The sequence below is a fragment of the Podarcis raffonei genome, chromosome 3 (genome assembly GCF_027172205.1).
Source record: "Podarcis raffonei isolate rPodRaf1 chromosome 3, rPodRaf1.pri, whole genome shotgun sequence".
Taxonomy (NCBI): Eukaryota; Metazoa; Chordata; class Lepidosauria; order Squamata; family Lacertidae; genus Podarcis; species Podarcis raffonei.
Genome location: NC_070604.1, coordinates 13,637,970 through 13,658,188, shown reverse-complemented (window position 1 = coordinate 13,658,188; position 20,219 = coordinate 13,637,970). Strand labels below are relative to the sequence as shown.

The 20,219-nt window shown below is 40.0% G+C and overlaps 1 protein-coding gene across 3 annotated transcripts in view; it reads right to left on the bottom strand.

Moving 5' to 3' along the window:
* The window catches only part of ESF1 (ESF1 nucleolar pre-rRNA processing protein homolog), a 28,988-nt gene extending 8,781 nt beyond the window's left edge, over positions 1-20,207 (bottom strand). The window contains exons 1-10 of one of the 3 annotated variants that reach the window (XM_053380587.1): positions 20,097-20,207; positions 16,801-17,446; positions 15,075-15,478; positions 14,233-14,346; positions 13,423-13,523; positions 11,085-11,237; positions 9,653-9,761; positions 7,689-7,827; positions 4,258-4,419; positions 12-133 (exon numbers count right to left, since the gene is read on the bottom strand). In XM_053380587.1, the coding sequence (XP_053236562.1) occupies positions 12-133; positions 4,258-4,419; positions 7,689-7,827; positions 9,653-9,761; positions 11,085-11,237; positions 13,423-13,523; positions 14,233-14,346; positions 15,075-15,478; positions 16,801-17,413 (1,917 nt within the window). In that variant the 5' untranslated portion in view covers positions 17,414-17,446; positions 20,097-20,207. Of the gene's footprint in view, positions 1-11; positions 134-4,257; positions 4,420-7,688; positions 7,828-9,652; positions 9,762-11,084; positions 11,238-13,422; positions 13,524-14,232; positions 14,347-15,074; positions 15,479-16,800; positions 17,447-20,009; positions 20,029-20,096 lie in introns of those variants that run through there. The other 2 variants (XM_053380588.1, XM_053380589.1) reach the window with 2 other exon arrangements.
* Positions 20,208-20,219: the final 12 nt, after the last annotated feature.

Genomic DNA, 20,219 nt, shown 5'->3' with positions numbered 1-20,219 from the left:
GTCTTTACTACCTTCTGCTTTTTCTTCAGTTTCCTTTTCTCTTTCTTCTTATCCAGAAACTGTTCCCATGGTGTCAGCGCATCCTTCCCTTCCAACTTGTTTCTTACCATTTCTTCAGCGCTTTCTTTAAGTCCTGAGGTCAACCAGAAAAATACATATAGTCAAGTTAGCTCAATACCTGTATCTGAAAATCTGGAGGCAGATAAACATCACACCCGCATGAAGCTACTGTCCAAATAGCAAATCAGAAAATACTACTGGTGAACCAACTGAGGGGTTAGAGAGACGGGACTTCATTCTTACTTAGCGGCAATGTCTCAGTGGGTAGTGACAAGCAACATTTCTCTGTCTCTCCAGGACGTTCCTTAGAGGAATTCTGCAGAATGCCATCTCATCACCTTATCTATTCTATCTATCTATCATCTATCTATTCTATCTATCTATCTATCTCTCCCCCCCCCCCACAGCGTCATTATGAAAGGCTGGAGTCTCTAATATGGAGTTAACAACTAGTGTGCACACTTTCTCCCTCCCCCAGTTCTAGCAGTTTTTGTACTGTAGAAAAATGGACAATGAATATGGCAGGGGCATCCCTAACAACTGAGATGGAGCTTTTCTTGTCCTCCATCAAAAATCTTGAAGTGCTCCTGGATGTGCAGCTGAATCTGGAAGCTCCAACTGCAACTGTAGCCAAGATTGGCCTTCCTCTACTCCAGCTGGGAAGAACTGCAATCCTTTTTGCTTGTTCGAGATCTAGAAATTGTGAGTCACATTATATTTCATTTCAAGGCCAGCTGGTTGGCTCTACTTGGGGCTGTGCTCAGAAACTGTGGAAGCCCACTTCTGACTGGCTCAGCAAAAATGCAAGTGCTCTAGATAAGGGACTAACAGCTTGAAAAATACAGTTAGGTAAAAACAGCAAAAAATGCACATACGTGCCTTTGGCATAAGGGTGATGATAGTGCTCCATGACTAATTTTTCTCTTGAAAAATGCTCTGCCACCCAAAAAGTTTGAGAAACCATGGCTCTGAAGGCTGCACTGATGGACACCTACCCCTTGTCATCCAGGCACAAATTAAAGAGCTGCTCTTGACAGTTAACAACAGATCTATATGCAGGCTTCTAAAATTATTTAATCTGTTGTTTTTAATTTATCCATTTGTTTGATGGTGCTTTAGTATGCATTTTTCACACTTTGAAGGTTAGGTCTATTTGTTTATTATACTTTTACAGATACCTGGGCTAGACTGGGGCAATAGATAAATGAGAGACAGAAGGCTTCTGGTATAACAGGAAATCCAAGATGCAAAGCACTAATTCAGTTATTTAAGAATTATTTTAGAACAATCAGAGAAATTTAAATAAAGTGGCTATTGCTAAAATCAAGTGCAAATTAGTCAGAATAGATAGGCAGACAGAATTTATCAAGTTCTTTTTATATTAATTTTCATTAGCAGCTGCAAGAACAAAAAGATCAAAAGAAGATGATGTTGCTATCCTCTACCAGTGTATACTCCCAGAGGGAGTTGAAATCATCAGACCACTAACTTGAGATTGTCATCTCTCTAGTTCCCTTTCGTCATCTTTGTGCACAAGAAGAAATCTTTAAGGGTAGCATTTCCAGACTTGTCAACAGCTAGAAAAAGTTGCATATCATATTGAAATGTTTGATTGAAAGAAACATCCTCTTCCCCCAGCCCCATCCAATGATGACTTCATAAGGTCAAAAACCCCACATCCCATGGAATAGCATACTACTTGAGTTACAAGAGACTAGAAAAGAGCATAAATCAATTTCTTCTAAAATTCAAGTTACCTATCATTAAATGTATTATCTTCTACACACACTCTTGGGTTTTCTTGTCCAGTTTCCTGCTGCAGCCCCTTGTATCCCTGAAAATCTGCTCCTGAAGGCTGAGCGCCTCCAAAATGGAAAGCTGAAGCTGGTAGTGTGTAGCAACTTTCAATCCAAGAGTGCACTATTTTACATTTACACACATGCACACTCTGTTTGGACATAATGCCAAACCATGGTTTGATACTAAACATAGTTTAGTGCAAACCAGTTTGCTGTTACACCTGAACTGACAAACTATGGTTTGCAATGGCCCTGCAAACCAAGACTTCAAACCAGCAAGGTTTGGTGTTACATATGAACCAACACACACAGTTCTTTATACTGGCCATTAAACAGAGGGCCAGATCTCAATTTCTAAGGTTTAGCTTAGAAACAAGTAATTTTTAAAAAATCTTAAAGAGGTTTGAAGAGATCATTTACCCATAAATGATGGAACTGCATGCACAGCCAAAATTTTCTTTTCCAAGTTTAACTGCTACAGCTACAATTCCTGTTTTTCTAAACAGAACCTTAAACGCGGCGTGTTGTGATGTGCTAGCAGTGTAATGCTTTTTCCAGCACAGGGAAAAATAATAATTATTCCATCCAGGAGGACACACTGCCTTTTCACCTAAGACCAAAACTATCATGTCCCTTTAATTATATTTTTTACTGAATGGACATGATGGGAGAAAGAGCTCCATTGAGATCATGTACTATCCTTATATAACACATATAACAGAAACAGACTGATATGTGTGTTCATGTGAGATATATGCAAATAATTGTTTTTTAAAAATGTACTATTGTGATCTTCATCACTTTGTTGTGGCTGTTTTATTGAGTGACTATTACCCACAATGAGATAGCTGGACTGAGGGACAGATATAAATACTTCAAATGAAAATAAATAAATAAACTGAATGAGTTTTCCAGATTTCTTAATCAACTGCCTAGAAAATGAAATCAATTGCTCCATCTGGAAAAGTTGGAGTGGAAGGAACAGCCTTTTCATGAAACCAGAAAGGGATTGAACTTCCTCCACAGATTAGATTGTCTTAGAAACAGCCAGCCAAATAACTTTCCAAGAACAAATGGGATTGTCTAAGGGGTGACAATATACAACACGTAAGAAATAAAATGAGCTGTTTAGAGCAAACAGAACATATGCTTAGAAGCTGAAGGAGGCACAATATATCCCTGTGTTCATCGATTTAAAAATGCACACATACAGTCACAAAACTTTCTTATTTAACTCTTAATACTGAAAATTCAGTGGAACTGTTGAAGATAATGAACTGCAGAGCGTCCCCACGGCAAACCACCACTGCAGAGAAGCACACTGTGGACCATGTTTTCATGGTTTGTGAGCCACTGCAAGGACAGAAATACCTTTGCTGAAGGGTAAGATATAAATCTCTTAAAAAATAAACAAGAACAGAACACAGACATGGAGTGTGGAGAACTGACAGGCACCGTTCATTCCTCTTCCTTCTTTTTCTCCGCATGAGACTGGCTGTGAAAGTCCTTGTGTTAAGACTTTCCCAACTCACATGGAAACTGCCCTTGTCTAAAAACCGGTTTCGACAGCTGTCACAGAGTGGCTGCTCCATAATGCAAGCCATTTATTGCAGTAGCATCCCATAGGATTTGGAGACAGAAGAGGACTGACTGCGGGGGGGGGGCAACAAGGAGATTTTATTCACCCTGTTGCAAACTTTCTGCCTGGAGGTTTGCAGGGGGACCTTTCTTCATTTCAATTTGCAGTGTAAGAACACCATGTTTTTTAGAAGCAACAGTAAAAAGAGAGCAGCTGAAAGTGACCTGTGCATGGTTTTCAATCAGAAGACATGAATTAACATTGGGTATGCACGCAACACTCAGGACTCAACTCCTACCTTCAACAGGGGTGCAGTGACGAATACTAAGGAAGTAGAAGAAGCAAAGAGCTGCATTTGTATGTGGAGACATTTGGCAGCTGCCATTTTGAAAAATGAAACACCATTGTGCCTCCATGGCAACTCTCTTCCATTTGCATATTAAAGGCACAAAGCCCCACTTTGGGTCATAGCTGGCAACTCCATCTTTCTTGTGGGGTGGGGAAAACCTCAAGGCCACAAATATAATAGTCAAGGAGTATTCTTCAGCAGCTCACCAACCCCTAATATTATTTCCCCTAAACAGTGGTTCAAAGCTCAGCCAGAAATAAGCCCCAAAAGACAGAGAAAAAGAGTGAAAGAAATGTTAGCCTTGAAAAAATATTTCAGTACCTTTTGAAAGAGTAACTTGGAAATTAAAGAATTATAATTAATTTGCACTGTTGAAATGGTTACATATTTCTATTGCTGAATTTAAGCTGGTCAGTATTAAAAAAGAGAAAGGGGATTAAGGAACACTGCAAATAGTATAAGCCATCTACCTGGAACCCATTTGATTTCCATTTCCATATCAGTTTCTTGGTGTTTCTTTTCTTTTTCCTGGATACTCCTAAGTAGTTCTCTGTACTTTGCTATTTGCTCTTCATCATCCTTGGAGTGTTGCTTATGTTTATCACTGTCTGTTGTGTGCTTTACACCAAAATCTTTAAGAGAAAAGAGAAAAAGAGGAACTTCCAATAAATAGGTATAGAAGTCTAAAAAGGAGAGGCGGCTCATCTTAAGCATAATACGCCAGGGATGTGGAATCTGAGGCCTTCCAGATGTTGCTGGACTCCAATTTCCATCAACCCCAGCCAGCATGCTCAGGGGTGATAGATGATGTAGTTTGTCAACATCTGGAGAGCCACACGTTCCCCAGCCATAGTCTGTACTGACAGAATGGCTCTTCCGGATTTTATACTGGGACCTTTTGCACGCAGAGCATACCGTATCACCGAGCCACTGTCAATTACCCTGAATTTAAATAGGTACTGTATTTGGAAATGAATAGTAGTCAGAAACACATTTCACCAGCTCCACCTTGTGGAAAACTAACACAGATTTTCCTCAATAACTGCATTCTTAAATTTAATAAAAAATCAGTTTATCCTTTGGAAAAAAATATTTATAAAGCACAGCAAACCAAGATTAAATGGAATGACTGCATAAACATCTTAATAAATATATAGAAGAGAGTAAGAAGCACAGAATATTCTTCTCATCTCATCACACTTTTTACATTTCTATTCTAACAGCTGAAATTCATTTTCCCCCTGTTTGTGCTTAATGCCACAATAAACACACTGGCTAGAATTCTGTCATGTACCCAGTAAATCAATGAATAAAACATCAGGATCATGTTAAGGAAATGGCTGTGTATTTTTCTATTAAAAGCTTCTTTCTGAAAATATAATTAAATTCAAGAACCTTTCAAACTGGAAATACACCAAAAAGTCTTTGGTCTGGTGACACAGCTTAAACCACCTTTTTTAACGACAGTGTACTTTCATGTAGCCTGGAGACCACAATGAATACATAATGCAATAAAAATAAGACATTTTCTGGAGCAATAATCAACAATAGTAGATTAAAAGTATTCTTTCTGCATTGTGATGCAGCTGTGATAAATTGTACGGAATAAATAGAAAACGGAGGTATTGCTGGCTTATATGTTCACTGAGTAACTGGGATGTTAATCTATCAGCTTCCAAGTGATATCCCATTTGCTTGTTTATTTCATGCGCGCACACACTCCACATAATACAATTAGTTCCCTCTGTATGCCATATAGATCAGTACATCGAAAACTCACTGAAACAACTGGGGGGAAAGTATATGGGAATATCAAAGTCCAATTACAATGCTTACAAAAGTTATATGGGCAATCAAACTACGTACCTTTCAGCTATATTTTGGGTTTCTTTGTATTAAAAATCAAAGTGACAGCCCTTTGGTGTAATGGTGTGTGCCACTGTGAACTTTTTACATGCTTGACTTCCACAGATCATGGCATCAGTATAGATGACATAACTGGATATAAAAAGAGAACCCCATTATGGAACTATATCTGATCTGGGTACTAGTCCTTATCCTAATGTGACCTGGAAGTTATAAGTAAATATTCTGCTCTCCTAATACTTAATGTAAAAATCAGAACACTAGTTCTTTGTTACCAGCAAAGACTAATTATCACCTTCTGTAGGAAAGAAGGGTTTCTACATAGACAATAGAATCTTCCTTTGAAGGCAAACTCAGGGTTCAGGAAGCATGCAAGATAACCAATTTAGTAATTTATCCCTAGGGTCATGCCTTTTGAACCACAAACTAGGCAAGGTAAACAGACAGGAACTTGTAGGAAATAAACAGTGGCACACAGGAATGAAGATGTTATAATCACCCCTTCTCCATAAGTTAAGTACTATTAGCTTAGTACTTAAACCCCAGCTTTTCAATGGCCGGGTAGCTCAAAAGATCAACAGGAACCCTTTTTTCACTCCACACACTCAAGTATAAGCCCTATCCTTCATGGGTCCACAGATCAAGGAATCAGTGAGAGAGACATTGGAGCCTTCCTGGTACAGGATATTGATGGGGAAAGCAGAACTGTCACAGCCCTCTGATTCCATGACTTGGGTTCCACCCTATACCCTTCCTCGCCTTTACTTTTCATGTGGGCACTGTGGCAAATTGTCACACTCACTATCTCTAGGCTGTTGATAGGGATCCTCTTACTCTTTGAAGAGTGTTGTGTGATTTGCTGCCCACTTTTATCTGTAACTTCACTGTTTGAAAACAGCATCCATGCACACTTGTCACTTTTATTCCAAGTAATAAATCTATCCTTATTTATTTCCTACTGCATGAACTTCTTCTAGGCATTTGGTTAAGGTTAGAAATGCATATTCATAATGGATGCATGTTTTAACTGCAGCAAAAGTCCCTAAATCTATTGGGAGTGTGCACAAGAGTACATGTGAGTGCTGGATACACATGTGGGTTCAGACACACACTTTGTAAGTATGGCAGAAGATTTAAAGTTCTCACCACACTTTCTCTATCATCCCTGAGGAAGTAGAGAAAGATGGATCACTAATGCACCAGAAAAGGGCTCAAGCCTGTAAGATGCATACCAAATGTTATCCACAAATGCACACATCAGCTGGCAAGGCTCAGTCTTCACAACCCACAGAATATTAAGTTTCTCTACAACTGCACAATTTCAGGAACCCAATTCCAAGGAAAAGAAACATTTCCATGAACGGTAACACTAGCCAGAGCTGCAGCAATTCAATTGTTCCCAAGGATCAAAGAAAACATATTCCAACCACACAGAAAACTCCAAAACCTTGTTTACAGAATGATGGTTAATACAAATTGTTCGGTCTCAGCCACCTGTCAAATTTGCCCCTCCAGGGGTGGGGAAATAAGGATCTGGTTCCCTATCCATGATTAGTGTGTGGGCATGGCAATGAGGTTATCTTCAAGTTAAAGACCTACATTGGTTCCAAGTACGTTTCTGAGCACAATTCAAAGTGTTGGTGCTGACCTTTAAAGCCCTAAACGGGCTCGGCCCAGTATACCTGAAGGAGCATCTCCACCCCCATCGTTCAGCCCGGACACTGAGGTCCAGCTCCGAGGGCCTTCTGGCAGGTTCCCCCTCACTGCGAGAAGCAAAGTTACAGGGAACCAGGCAGAGGGCCTTCTTGGTAGTGGCTCCCGCCCTGTGGAACACCATTCTATCGGATGTCAAAGGAATAAACAACTACCTGATGTTTAGAAGACATCTGAAGGCAGCCCTGTTTCGGGAAGTTTTTTAATGACTGATGTTTTAACGTATTTTTAATCTCCTGTTGGAAGCAGGAAATAATTATTATTATTATTATTATTATTATTATTATTATTATTAACACTGAACCTTCACAAATGCAAGTACCTTGCTGTTCTTCCTCCTCTTCCTCACTTGATGAAGCCAAGTATGCTTGGAAGTCCATGTCCAGAAGTTCATCTTTTTTAAATGTTCGGCTGAGGGAAGTCACTCTCTCATGATCTGTCTCATCCCACGTGATGTCTACCTTAAGACGGAAAAAATATTGTGCTTTACCTTCAAGTCGCACACGTGTATGCATATACATATAAAGACTGGCTTAAAACAAACTCAATCCTCACGCTAGACCACAACAAAGACTCAACCTTCATATTCAGAATTAAAATTTATGGCTGTCAGCATTTCTTGCTGCACTCTTAAGGGATTTCAGAACAGCTCCATTCCCCAGTATGTCCAAGATTTTACACAAGTGAAAAGTGTCAGTGAAGAGACCGGGTAGAAAAGAAAATATGTAAAGACAAATGAGCAAGGGCTGGAGATAAACCCCCAGAAATTTAGTTCCAACTGCAAATGAAATATTAAAAACTGAAGAGCTAGTGGTTTCTAAGTGTTGTTTTATGACCTGGTCAGCACTCTGTGCATGGATTAAGTGTTTACTGCCTTGCCAAAAAAACTTCCTTTGAAAGAAAGGAGAAGTAATTTGAATCCTAAAAATATATTTTATTCTTGGATATTGTCCTGATTGGCAGTAGTGGTGGACATTATCATTATCACCATCATCCTGTCCTACGGTTTTAGCAGGGTGTAGAGTACGGCTCAGTTTACTACTTTTGCATTTATTCACATGGTTCCTGCTAGAGTGTCTGATGCCTGACAGAGTCCTGTTTAAATTCAGAGACCGTCTATGCTATTCCTTTCATGTATTGCATTTGAAGTCCTTTATGCCAGTACCAGAACTTATTATGTTGATATATTGGTATTTTTTGTTTGACATGTTCCCTGTTCAGAGTTAAGAGTTACTTACGTTTTTGTTCAATTATACTGGAATGCAGTGGTTTATGGAAATACACAGCAAATACCATAAACCACAGGAGACGGGGTGAAAACGGGGTCATAAAACATGAAATGGGTATATCAGAGGTGAAGCAAAATATGTATTCTCATGCTATTTGGTATATGTAAAATAAAGTTTAGAAGTGAGATTTCTCTCCTAGAATGTTCTGGTTGATTGTGAAACAAAACAGATCACTTTTAAGTCAACACAGAATTCATAAGGCTCTGTGATTTTAGCAACAGCCAATGTGGCAACAGAGTTAGAGAACTGGACTTAAGATTCTGAGTTCCTAACCCTGAGCTCCTAACATACAAATGCAATTGTATTCAGAACATGCTTTGCAACAAGCATCAGCTACGGGTCACCTTTGTTCCAGGATTTACAAAATTTCAAATGCAAACTTTCCAACAATGAAAGGTATTTTTTTCCACTTGTACTACACACACAATTTTAAATATATATATATATATATGTGTGTGTGTGTGTGTGTGTGTGTGGAGACTGATGTGTGCAACAAATGATTGGTTACAAAGAGAGAAAAACAGAGTGCTTAGAAAAAATGACTCTGTAAACAAATTTACAAAAATTCTTTGGGAAAAATGTCTGTATCCATTTTTTTCCTGAAGTGGAAGAACATGTTAATCAGATGTTTAAAAGATGTGACTAATGTGTTTGGAGTAATACAAATTCAACAGGCACATTAAAAGCAGCTAGCTCAAGAGAGAAAAAAGGCTATGCAGAATGTATTTTAAGCTTTTTTATAAAGAAAACTCCCAATCAACACTGCCAAAAGCACACACACATCGAGCGAGGTGATGAACCCACAGAAATCCAGTGCACAAGTCCCCAGGAAGATAATACATGAGAACTTCGTTTTTGATAACTGCATCAACACAAAATGGATCATTCCTGCCTTTCTATCTACAGTGTGATCACTGATATATTTACAATCTTTACAAATTAAGAACTTGGAAAACTAAACAAGTTCCAAAGGGCTACAAAAACACTGTTAAGGTACCTTTGAAGTCGACACAGCAGCAGATGTGAAGTACTTTGGTTTATAAGAGTCCACTTCTGAGGCCACATCCTTTGGCTCGTCATCAAATGTCACATCATCTGGAATGAATCTTAAAAGCCACAAAGAAAGGGAATTGTTATTAAAACAGATACAAGGAGGCTTCAAAGGAACAAATGTTGATAGGCCCAGCCTCTCTCTTAATTAATATTAGCTGTTATTAGATATATTAGAAAACAGTTGTTGTTCAGTCCATGGTTTGGGTGAAGAGGTCAGACAAAAAGTGTTACATTTCACTCAGCACAGGGAATGTCTGGTCAGCTCCAGTTTAAACCCACTGAAAAAATGGTGACACCCCAATTACTGTTGCTGAAGGGAAGGAACCTGTAACTCACAAGGCCTCGAAGGGTAGGAAGCCAGCAAAGAGGCAATAGCTTATTGTGGAAGAGCACAGATGTTACACATAAAAAAATCCCAAATTCAATCCCCGGAACCTGCAGAATCTTGGGAAGCAGAGCTGGAAAAGACCTGTCAATGAGACCCTGGAGGCACATAGCCAGACAGAATAGCAGACTATACTGAGTTACAACAGACCATTGGTGTGACTCTTTTTAAAAGGTAGCTAAGTATGTTTAAGGTGAAATTCAGTTTATTTTATTTATTAAGTTAACTTTATATATCACCCTTCATCCAAGGATCACAGGGTGGTAGCTGTATTGCTGGTTAAATGTTTAATGGTTATTGTATTTGTTTAAAAACCAATTAAAATTTGTATTTAAAAAAGGATCATAGGATACGTTACAGTATAAAAACTACAAAAATACATAAAATAACAAACAAAACCATAGCTCCACCTCTCTGCAGTTGTCACAGACAGGACCAGTTAACATCATCAGCACTGAGAGTTGTGAATTAACCATCCTCTGGTCAAACTGTTCAGCATTTCAGTCGCTTTGAAAGCAAATACTCTCCCCGATATCCAGTAAAACATCACCAACTCCAGTGATGAGTGTGAGAAACTTAGGAGGGACATACTTAATGGCTCTCTGCTTAAAGCATTGACACTGACAGTGATGGAGCATGACACTCTAAAAACGTAAATTCAATTTTGGATGCAACATTAAAACACAACTTTAACTGTGTTAAAAAGCACCCTAATATTCAAAAGATGCAAGCCACAGAATTGAGTCTGGTGTGGGAAAGGTAGCTTCAGTGCTTTAAAACAAGATATAAGGGAGCCAGTGTGTGTCAGCCATTTGAATGTTTCAGCTGGAATTGAGAAATCTGGGTTCAGATTCAGCTTGGCCATAAACTACTGGGATGCTAGGAAAAAGTTAACAGCTTCTATCTCAGGAACCCTCTCTCAAAAAGAATAACAACAATTAACCATCTTCACAAAGCTGCCACAGGAGGAAAAGAAAACCTCCCACAATACCTCAGGTCCACGAAAGAACAACTGCTTTCAAATTCCAATCCATCACATTCTTCATAAATTTTGTTGGCTGTTTCGGGAGTGTCACACTCTACAACTGCATAGAAATACTTCAGTCGCTTGAACTGATAGTCTCTCAGTTTTTCCTTATAAATGCTTTAAAGGAGAAAGAGAAATCAAGTAAGGCTAAAAAAATGAAGGAACAATGAAGCAATTATACTGCAATCCACGGCTGTCCATAGCTGTGTGGCATAAGAGTATATGCCAACATCAGACATCAACATGACCAAATCAGACATCAACATGACCAAATATCAGACACTAGTGCCAGACTCAGTCAGCTAGCAAGGTATTTTGTAATCTTAGACCCTAGGAATATGTTCTGATGTACTTTAGAATCCGAGTTCCTTCACAATTATGGATACTCCATAGCCTTCACCAGCCTGGTGCCTCCTGATATTGTTGGACTCCCACCAGTCCCAGCCAGCATGGGAAATGGTCAGGGATGATGGGAATTGCAATCCAGCAGCATCTGGAGGGCACCAGGTTGGGCAAAGTTACTCGAGAGCAGACTTCCTCAAACTCGGCCCTCCAGATGTTTTGAGACTACAATTCCCATCATCCCTGACCACTGGTCCTGCTAGCTAGGGATCATGGGAGTTGCAGGCCAAAAACATCTGGAGGACCGAGTTTGAGGAAGCCTGCTCTAGAGTCATGTGCTAGGATATAGAGTTACTTTTGCTGTACCCAAGGGATTGCATTCTCACATAAATATTTGTTACATTTTTTTCTTTTGAACAGCAGCTCTCGTGCTATATCTCTTGGAACTCCCTTGATTTGCAAAAGCATCTTGCTTTGTGGCATCAGGAAGCTTTCGTTTGAGACATAGAAGTTCAAAGGTACTCTGAACACAGCAAACTATTGGGGGAAAACTTTGAATCCCGCCCCCAGTTTGCCAATCTCTCCTAATGAATAGTTACCCAAACCATGGTAAGAAATCAATGCATAAGTGGCCCTATGTAGAAGTGAGCATGATCTTAAACTCATCGGCTGGTCAGAAACTTAGCGCTAATACAGCCTTGGATCCCTGGATATTGTTGCACTACAACTCTCATTAATTCCTGATGGCTAGGCTGGATGGGAATGGTGGAAGTTGTTAAGTCCAGCAACATCTGAGGAACCAAGACTGAAGCCTTCTGGACTAAATGAACTGAAAAAGAAAAATCAACATGCAATAGTTTAGGTCTCCCCATACAATTCTACCGGCCACTGTTTACAGAGAAAGCCAGATATATCTCTGCTTTAAGAAACATGTGCATTTACATCCCCTAACTTTTCCCAATTACTTATCAGCATTATTATAATATCACTGTATATCTATCTACATGGCACTTGTTCCAAGGGCCCTATGGTCTGATATCAGAAAGCAATGAATGAACAAAAGTGGCCATGGTGTTTGTGTTCTCTGAAGCACCAAAAGTGCTGAAAATGCTAAACAAAGGTAAAGCTGCATTATGGTAACAATTAAACTAGCAATTTTTTTCCTTTTCAGACTTTAGAACGGATGGCTTGTCTATAGCAGCAAACTGGCAGTGTTCACCCAGAGGGAGAAAGGTTCCATCTAGTGGTAGAAATTCATTGTGCAGTATCATGTCAATACTTGTCACTTTGATACCCCAGGGTCATTCTGCGCATCATCCACCATCACAAATGCAACATGCAGCTGTAGTGTTCAAGTTGCTCAACTGGTCAGCCCTGCCTGCCTCCACAAGAAGCAAACAATGAGTGTTACCTGCAAACCAGAACTTGTGTTTGTTTCTCTATACAAACCATGAGTGGAAGCCAAGGAGCAAAACAAACTTTGAGTGCTGATTCACACGTAGCACCAAGCTAAGCCTCTTGGTTTGTTTCTCCCAGATGTCAGCAAGATGTAGCAGAGCAGGAGCAACTGGGCAGTATGCACAGTGAACCATGGTTTATACCCAACCATTGGTTACTGTTACACGTGAACCAAACTAATGTTAGGTCCACTACATCCCAAATGCTTTGGTGTGAAGACAAAGTTCTTGGAATGAGATGCCAATAGAAAAAAATTATGTTACACTAGAATCATTTTGATATTGATTACTAACTTTAATTCTTCCTTGGATTTCCAAGGGGTTTATTTATTATTTAGTATATTTATTAAAAGTATATACTGCCCTTCATTTGAGGATCACAGGGTGGTTTAAAATATAAAAACACAGTACATAATACAAAAACAATAACCCTTCCCGATTTATTGGATTTCAATAGCGAAATTTTATATATATGGGAATTATTGTATGTCAGGGTTAAACACCTGTCATTCTCTGTGACATCTTCAGGAAGGCTTAATAGTTCAGTTGGACCATTCACTTCTTCCTCTTTCATTCTCTCTTTCCCAAACTCTGAAGGATAGATCTAGAAACAATAAAAAGGGTGCATGACATTGTATTAAGTGGCTTGAGAGCAGCTTGGGCTTAGGTTTTAAATAATAAATTTCCCCATCTTTCCCTTCTGCCTAAACTATGATTTATACAATGAAATCCACTACTCACATTGCACTATGAATAGGTCTTTATGCATGAGGCTCAACTGACACGGACAGCAGTTCATGGTAGACTGCTTTAACAGCAGAAATGTCTTAACTTTTGGTGTTCTGCTTTCATGCCTCACCAGTAAACATTTTCCACAGAGTTCTATACTAAAGGATTCCTTATGGATTCCGGGGGGGGGGGGGTTGCATTTACTGTCCAGTTAAAAGAGCATTCAATGAACCTAACTGTGCTGCAGAATTGTAATCTTACTCTAATATAGGAGTGGCAAACTTATAGACCTCCTGGTGTGGTTGGAATTCAAAGTCCCATCAGCCTCAGCCAACATGGGCAGTAGTGAGAGATAGGAGTTGTAGTCTAATAACATACGGAGGGCCACAGTTTTGACACCTCTTCCCACACCTTCAGTGCAAGTCTAACCAAGTATTTCCACTGAAACACCACAATTTATAATTTCTCCAGCACAACCCATGCTAGTCTCACAGTTGCAACTATTTGCAAAAAGATAGGTGGATTCCTTCGCACTTCCCCAAATATGCATTATTTGAACGTTGCTGTTGAAAACAAGTGCTTACCTTTACAGAAAAGATAAAACCACCTTTAGGTGTAAATGAATTAAGTAAAGCCAGTAGGTCCTTAGCTTTCAGTCGATCCCAGTCCATGTTGCAAACTGCCAATCTACGTGTGATCTGTGTGTAAGAAAATAATTTTACAACACCTGCCTAGACCTTTAAGGTAACACAATGGACTGCATATATCACCCTAAGTAAACAAAAATGCAGTTATGAAATTAGATTTGTGCACAAAGAGGACTCACAGTAGAGTATGAGCACGGCTACAGAGCTTTCTGCCTTGGAGAAGAACCAGAAAACATCAACAAATTACATACTGACTTTCCTCCTCCAGTAAAGATCATATACCTTTGGCTGGCTGTTTCCTCTTCATATACATACACATCAGGCCAGACAGACAGTTAACCATTCTTGCTTAATCTAGCACAGCAAGGATAAACTGCTAAATCCACAAAGACAAAACTAAGGGCAGAGGGTACAGAACCAGAATTTCAACAGAGGTTCTGCACTATTTTGAGTGGCTCCTGCTTTAGTTTTAGCCTGGCTGACAGAGAAGTTGCAAAAACTGCTGCTAGAAGTACTGAAATTTTAAATGTGTTATATAGAAATACTAGAAAAACTCTCGTTCCATATATGTTAGGCCTTCCCTCCACCCCTAATGAAAAAGTGAGCTGTAAACTTGCTGGGAGTGTGGGAGGCTGCAATCCTATAAATCACTTACTTATGGACTTGCTTTTTATGAGGACTGGCCTTGAAGGAAGGCAAGAAATGAAAAACACTCTATAGAAAGAGCTACTTAAAAGATAATTATGTAGTTAGGTCTTTCAAGATTCCTTGAACCTTACCGCATCTGCACGAGGGGCATCTTTAGCCAATTCTCCCCATCCATGTTCAACTTCAGGCTCCTTTGGATATATCTCAGCCAAATCCTCCTCCTCTTCATCATCATCAGAGCTGGTTTCTATATTGCCTTTCCCCCTTGCCAAGTCTGGCCCACTGTCGCTTTCATCAATGTCACTTTCATTTCCTGTTTCTTCTTCATCTTCGGAACCACTTTCTTCTCTCATTTCTCCCTCTTCTCCCAAGGTGCTTTCCTCTTCCAGATCCCCGCTATCCTCTGACTCGCTTTCCTCTTCAGTCTCTTCACTACCTTCCAATTCATCAAGATCAAAGTGCTCCACATTTTCACAAGTTTCCTTTTGCAAGCAATGTTCATTAATATGCTTGCTGAAAGAATTATCTTCCTTTCCTAAATGAAGGAAAATCAATAATTTAAACATACATATGTACAATATAGTATTTTCCAAATCCAATTATCCCTCAAAAAAAGATGGCACCTCAGACATGCAGAGTGTGAAGGAGAATGGAATATTGCTAAGATTTTCGGTGGTGATTGAGATGTTCATTGACCAAATTGTAGCTCACAATAGCATGCATCCAACTATCTGGGAAACCAAATGTCCAAGACTACCTGTCAAGTGGCAAAAATAATTTTCTATCACACATGAAAGTGGACAAATTCAGTAAGAAACTGTTTTTTAAATGTAAATGTTTTTGATAGCTCATTTAGGGAGGAAAATAAACTACTCTCTTTGGTGAAAATAGTTTTCATAACACTGTGTTTTCACAGTTTCTATTTAAAAGAGAGATTCCTGGGGAGGTCCATGGATGGGCTTAGGCTGGGAAACTAGGTGTGTGCACACACAAACCCAACACAATAAAATAAATTCTAAGCAGAAAGCTTGTGTGTTTATGTGCATTTTTCGCTGGAGGGGGTTCATAGCTTTCATCAGATTTTCAAAGGGGTCTGTCACCCAAGAAGGGTTAAGGGCCACTGCTCTAAGTCACAGGTGAGAAACCACGACATGCAGACCTCAGTCCTTGACCTAAATTCGTGTGGGTGATGAGGGGGGAAACTGGGTAGCAGAAAGAGAGAAATGGCAGTGGCAGCAGGAGAGACAGAAAAGGTGGCAGCCACTAATATGAAACCCCCGGCATAGTACCTCCCCACTGGGACGGCAGCCACTCATAATGAAGGGTTCTCTGCAACTCACTTTAGGGCTCCCAAAGCCAGCCTTCTGTCCTTGTACTGGGAGCCAAAAGTCTGGGGGACATGCAGGCTGCTGGGTGGCATAAAATGAGGTATAAGCATGATGGCAGTATATTAAACCAGGATACACATGAGCCTTTTTTTTGCTCCTCCCTTCGTGGCAAGGCATTTTATGTAAATTGGGAAACTGCAGATACCAGTTTCAACACAAGCCAGGGTCTTAAAGTCCATTTCAAACCATGGTTTAGGACAATGGCTTGTTTCAAAGCTGATGGCCATAACTTCCCAGTTCAAATGAAATGGAAAACTATGGTTCATTAGCTACTTCCTGGTTTGACTGCTGCACTCCGCAAAGGGTGAATTAAAGGGGCTTGTATGCATAAGCAAAAGACTCATGCATATCTCAGTTTGATAAACTGAGGTAGGATTATCCAAACTGGCTAATAAAATATTACATCCAAGAAAAGCTGAGTAAGATTGAGAGACAGGTGACAAATTTCAATTAATTACATTCAACCAACCTAATTCATTTCTCTTATGGTTTACATAACTGTCTATGCTGCTATTCTTCACTGCTTTTTCTTTTACAGTCTTCAGGTTCTCAGGATACTTTCTGCCTTGCTTGTTCTGCTTCTTTGATGTAAGTTCCTTTACTTGTTGCAATTCAATCACTTGTGTGCCTTTTACAGCCTTTTTGGACTTTAACGATTTGCTTTTCTGGCCTTCATTTTTTAAAATACCCAGTTTTGACAATGAGGAGCTTTTATCTGTCCCTTTGCTTTCTTTCCCAGAGTTACTATCAACAGGAGACTTCTCAGATACTCTCTTTTCTTTAGTCTTGGCCTTCTCTCCCTGCAATTTCTTCTTAGTTAATTTTTGGTCAGACTCTGAAAGATCCGAATCTGAATCGGAAAGGTCATAAAAGCGTCTCAGGTCCTCTGTAGAGCTGTGTTGAACAGGCCGCCCTCGCTTATCCACAGTGTACTTCAACTTGAATTTTTTATCATGAAACATGGCCTGAAATCTTTTATCAATTTTGATTTTGCGATCTTTTTCTGGCATTTCCCAAAATCTTGGGTCTTTTGTAATGCGGGAAAACCGCTGGTCACTAATGATCTCCTTTTTAGACTCCATTTTCACACTTTTAAAAAAGCCAAACTTGAACTACTAAAAAAAGAAAGAAAGAAAGGTTACATCCATAAAGCAATTCTATCACAATGCATCACTCTGAAATTACTGACAGTTTTTATTAAGGAGCAAGACAGCATCAAGCATACCAGTAGTTTCACAAGACTTACAGATTAGTAAAGTAGGAGTAGCAAACATAGTGCCTTCCAGACGTTGTTGAACTCCAACCCCCATCACTCCCAGCTAGTGGTCATGCTAGTTGCAGTTCATGGGAGTCCAACACCATCTGCATGACATGGTCCTGGCTACCCCTAAGCAAAGGAAGAAAGTTACACACCCAAAGAAGCATATGGCACAATCTGGACAGACAGTGAGGCCTATTCAACCTTCTTCCTCACTTTTCAAGTTCCATTAAATGTGGTCTGATCTGGATAGGACCATGGCTTTTGTGAATCTAGTGGCCTGCTCTATCTTCCCCAGAAAAAGGTGCAAATGGAACACCAGCTATAGCCGGTGGAATCCCATCCAAAACAGGCAGTATGTACATCTAACCTCAACAGCTTTTTTTAGTGGCTCAAAGTACCATATTTTTTGCTCTATAGGACGCACTTTTTCCCCTCCAAAAATGAAGGGGAAATGTGTGTGCGTACTATGGGGCGAATGCAGGCTTCAGGAAGCTATCTGCAAGCCTTCGGAGCACGGCGGGAGTGAGGAATATGAGAAAACAGCACATACATGAACTCTGCCTAGAAATGTTTGATACATACAATTATACTAAATAGCAGTGACTAAGGAGGGTTTCTTACAACAGCTTTTTCCAGAGCAGCTGGCATATTGCCATTCTTGAAAGGAGAACTCATAATCTGCTCCACTCACCAGACATTCCTCTCTGACTATATTAATCAACCATAGCATGCAAGGATTGAGAAGGCAGGTAGTAGCAGTGGACAACTTCACAGTTCCAGGGATCCCATTAACATCTCAAGATGAATTAACAGGACAAGTAGGTGCCATGGGCATATCAACACAACACGTAAATCCAGGTCAGAGTTGAGGAAAAAGACCCTAAGATCTTCTTCAGATACTTTATTCTGGGAGCCCCTAGCAAATAAGGCTGGACAGGTGGCTACCAGAGGGAGGATCTTTAAAGTGGTGGCATCCCAGGAGCAGAATGCTCTTGCCAGAAAGGCTTGTCTGGTGCCCACACTGAAATCTTTCCAGCACCAGATGATTTACCTTTTTTATTTTTGAAAAGCTTCCATCTTTCTTGCTTTTTATTTTAAAAAAGTATGTTTTAGATCATTTGCAGTGTTTCCATATTCTGCCACTGGATTTCTTTTGCTCTTGATTTCATTTAAATGTTATGTTTTATATTCTATTTTATACACTATGATCTTTACTTAAAAACTGCTCAGACAATTTTTGTTGTCTGCGTGATATATACTGCAAGCAGTGCTTTTTGCTAGAAAGGTAAGTGCCAGTAATCACCATGAAGCTGTTACAGTGCATGTCACACTTTTTAACAAGAAAAAAGAGGTGCCGGTACTGCATATCCCTGAGTACCCCTAAAAAAGCTGACTGTAAATAAATAAAATCTACAAAATGTACTGCAAAAGCCCCTGGCCTCACCACTGTCTCAAGAACAAAGATGCAATAGGCCTGTAATCACTAGGAATAGTTTTGCTGGCTAAATTTTCACTGACACAGCAATGGCAGAAAAGTAGGCTTTCATGTCTGCCATCACACCAAGGAGAAGGTCAGGTGTGGGGAGCCTTTGGCTTTCCAGATGCTGCTGAACTACAGCTCCAATCATTCCTGAAATGTAAGTTACTTACAAGATAAAAGCAGCACTCTCCTAGCTTTTATCCTAAACACGATCAAAGCAGAGATACGAGTTGCCTAAAAATATCTCAGAGGCAGATTTGTCAGTTGTTGACCACTTTCTGAGGTGATAAAGGCTGCAGCTCCTTCAAGCTCCAGGAAGACTTACTTCCAAGAAAAATAAGTATAGATTTGGACTGAAACATAGGAACAATTTATGCAGGGAAAGCATATATTGATATTTCACATCTCCATCACCGAAAGGTTACATAGCAGCAGTTGTAGTGACTGCACACTGGGTACAACAGAGTACAAAACATACACGTACGGTGTATGTTGTACAGTGATACCTTGGTTTAAGAACAGTCCGGTTTAAGAACTATTTGGTTTACAAACTTTGCAAAACTGGAAATCATGTCTTGGTTTGAGAACTTTACCTCGGTCTAAGAACAGAATCTGAACAGTGGAAGGGCACCGGTGGCGGGAAGCCTCATTAGGAAAAGCACGCTTGGGTTTAAGAATGGACTTCCACAACAGATTAAGTTCGTAAACCGAGGTACCACTGTATTTCGCCGACTACGATCCTATGAAGGGCGGTATACAAATTTTATAATAATAACAATAATAACAATAATATAATACAACAATAATAAACCCTCTGCTGAGGAGCAAACAGCTGTTAACCCTGCCTAGCTAACACGGAGCAGAAAAGCGTGGTATACGCACAGGGGGAAAGTACAGCAGCAATGAAATAAAGCCTAGAAAGGCGCCTCCTACGAACATTTACGAACAAGGTGCCGCTGCCTCCCTCATAAGAGGCGCAACCGCTCCACGGGGCCCACGACACCCGCGTGCTCCCCGTACTCACCGCAGCTTCTCCTCAGGATACTCAGGCGCGAGGAACTTCCGGTCTCGGCGGGGGGGGAGGGGAGAAAGCACACAACATCTCGTCACTTCCGAAAGACTGCGCATGCGCAGCGAGCGCTTCCTT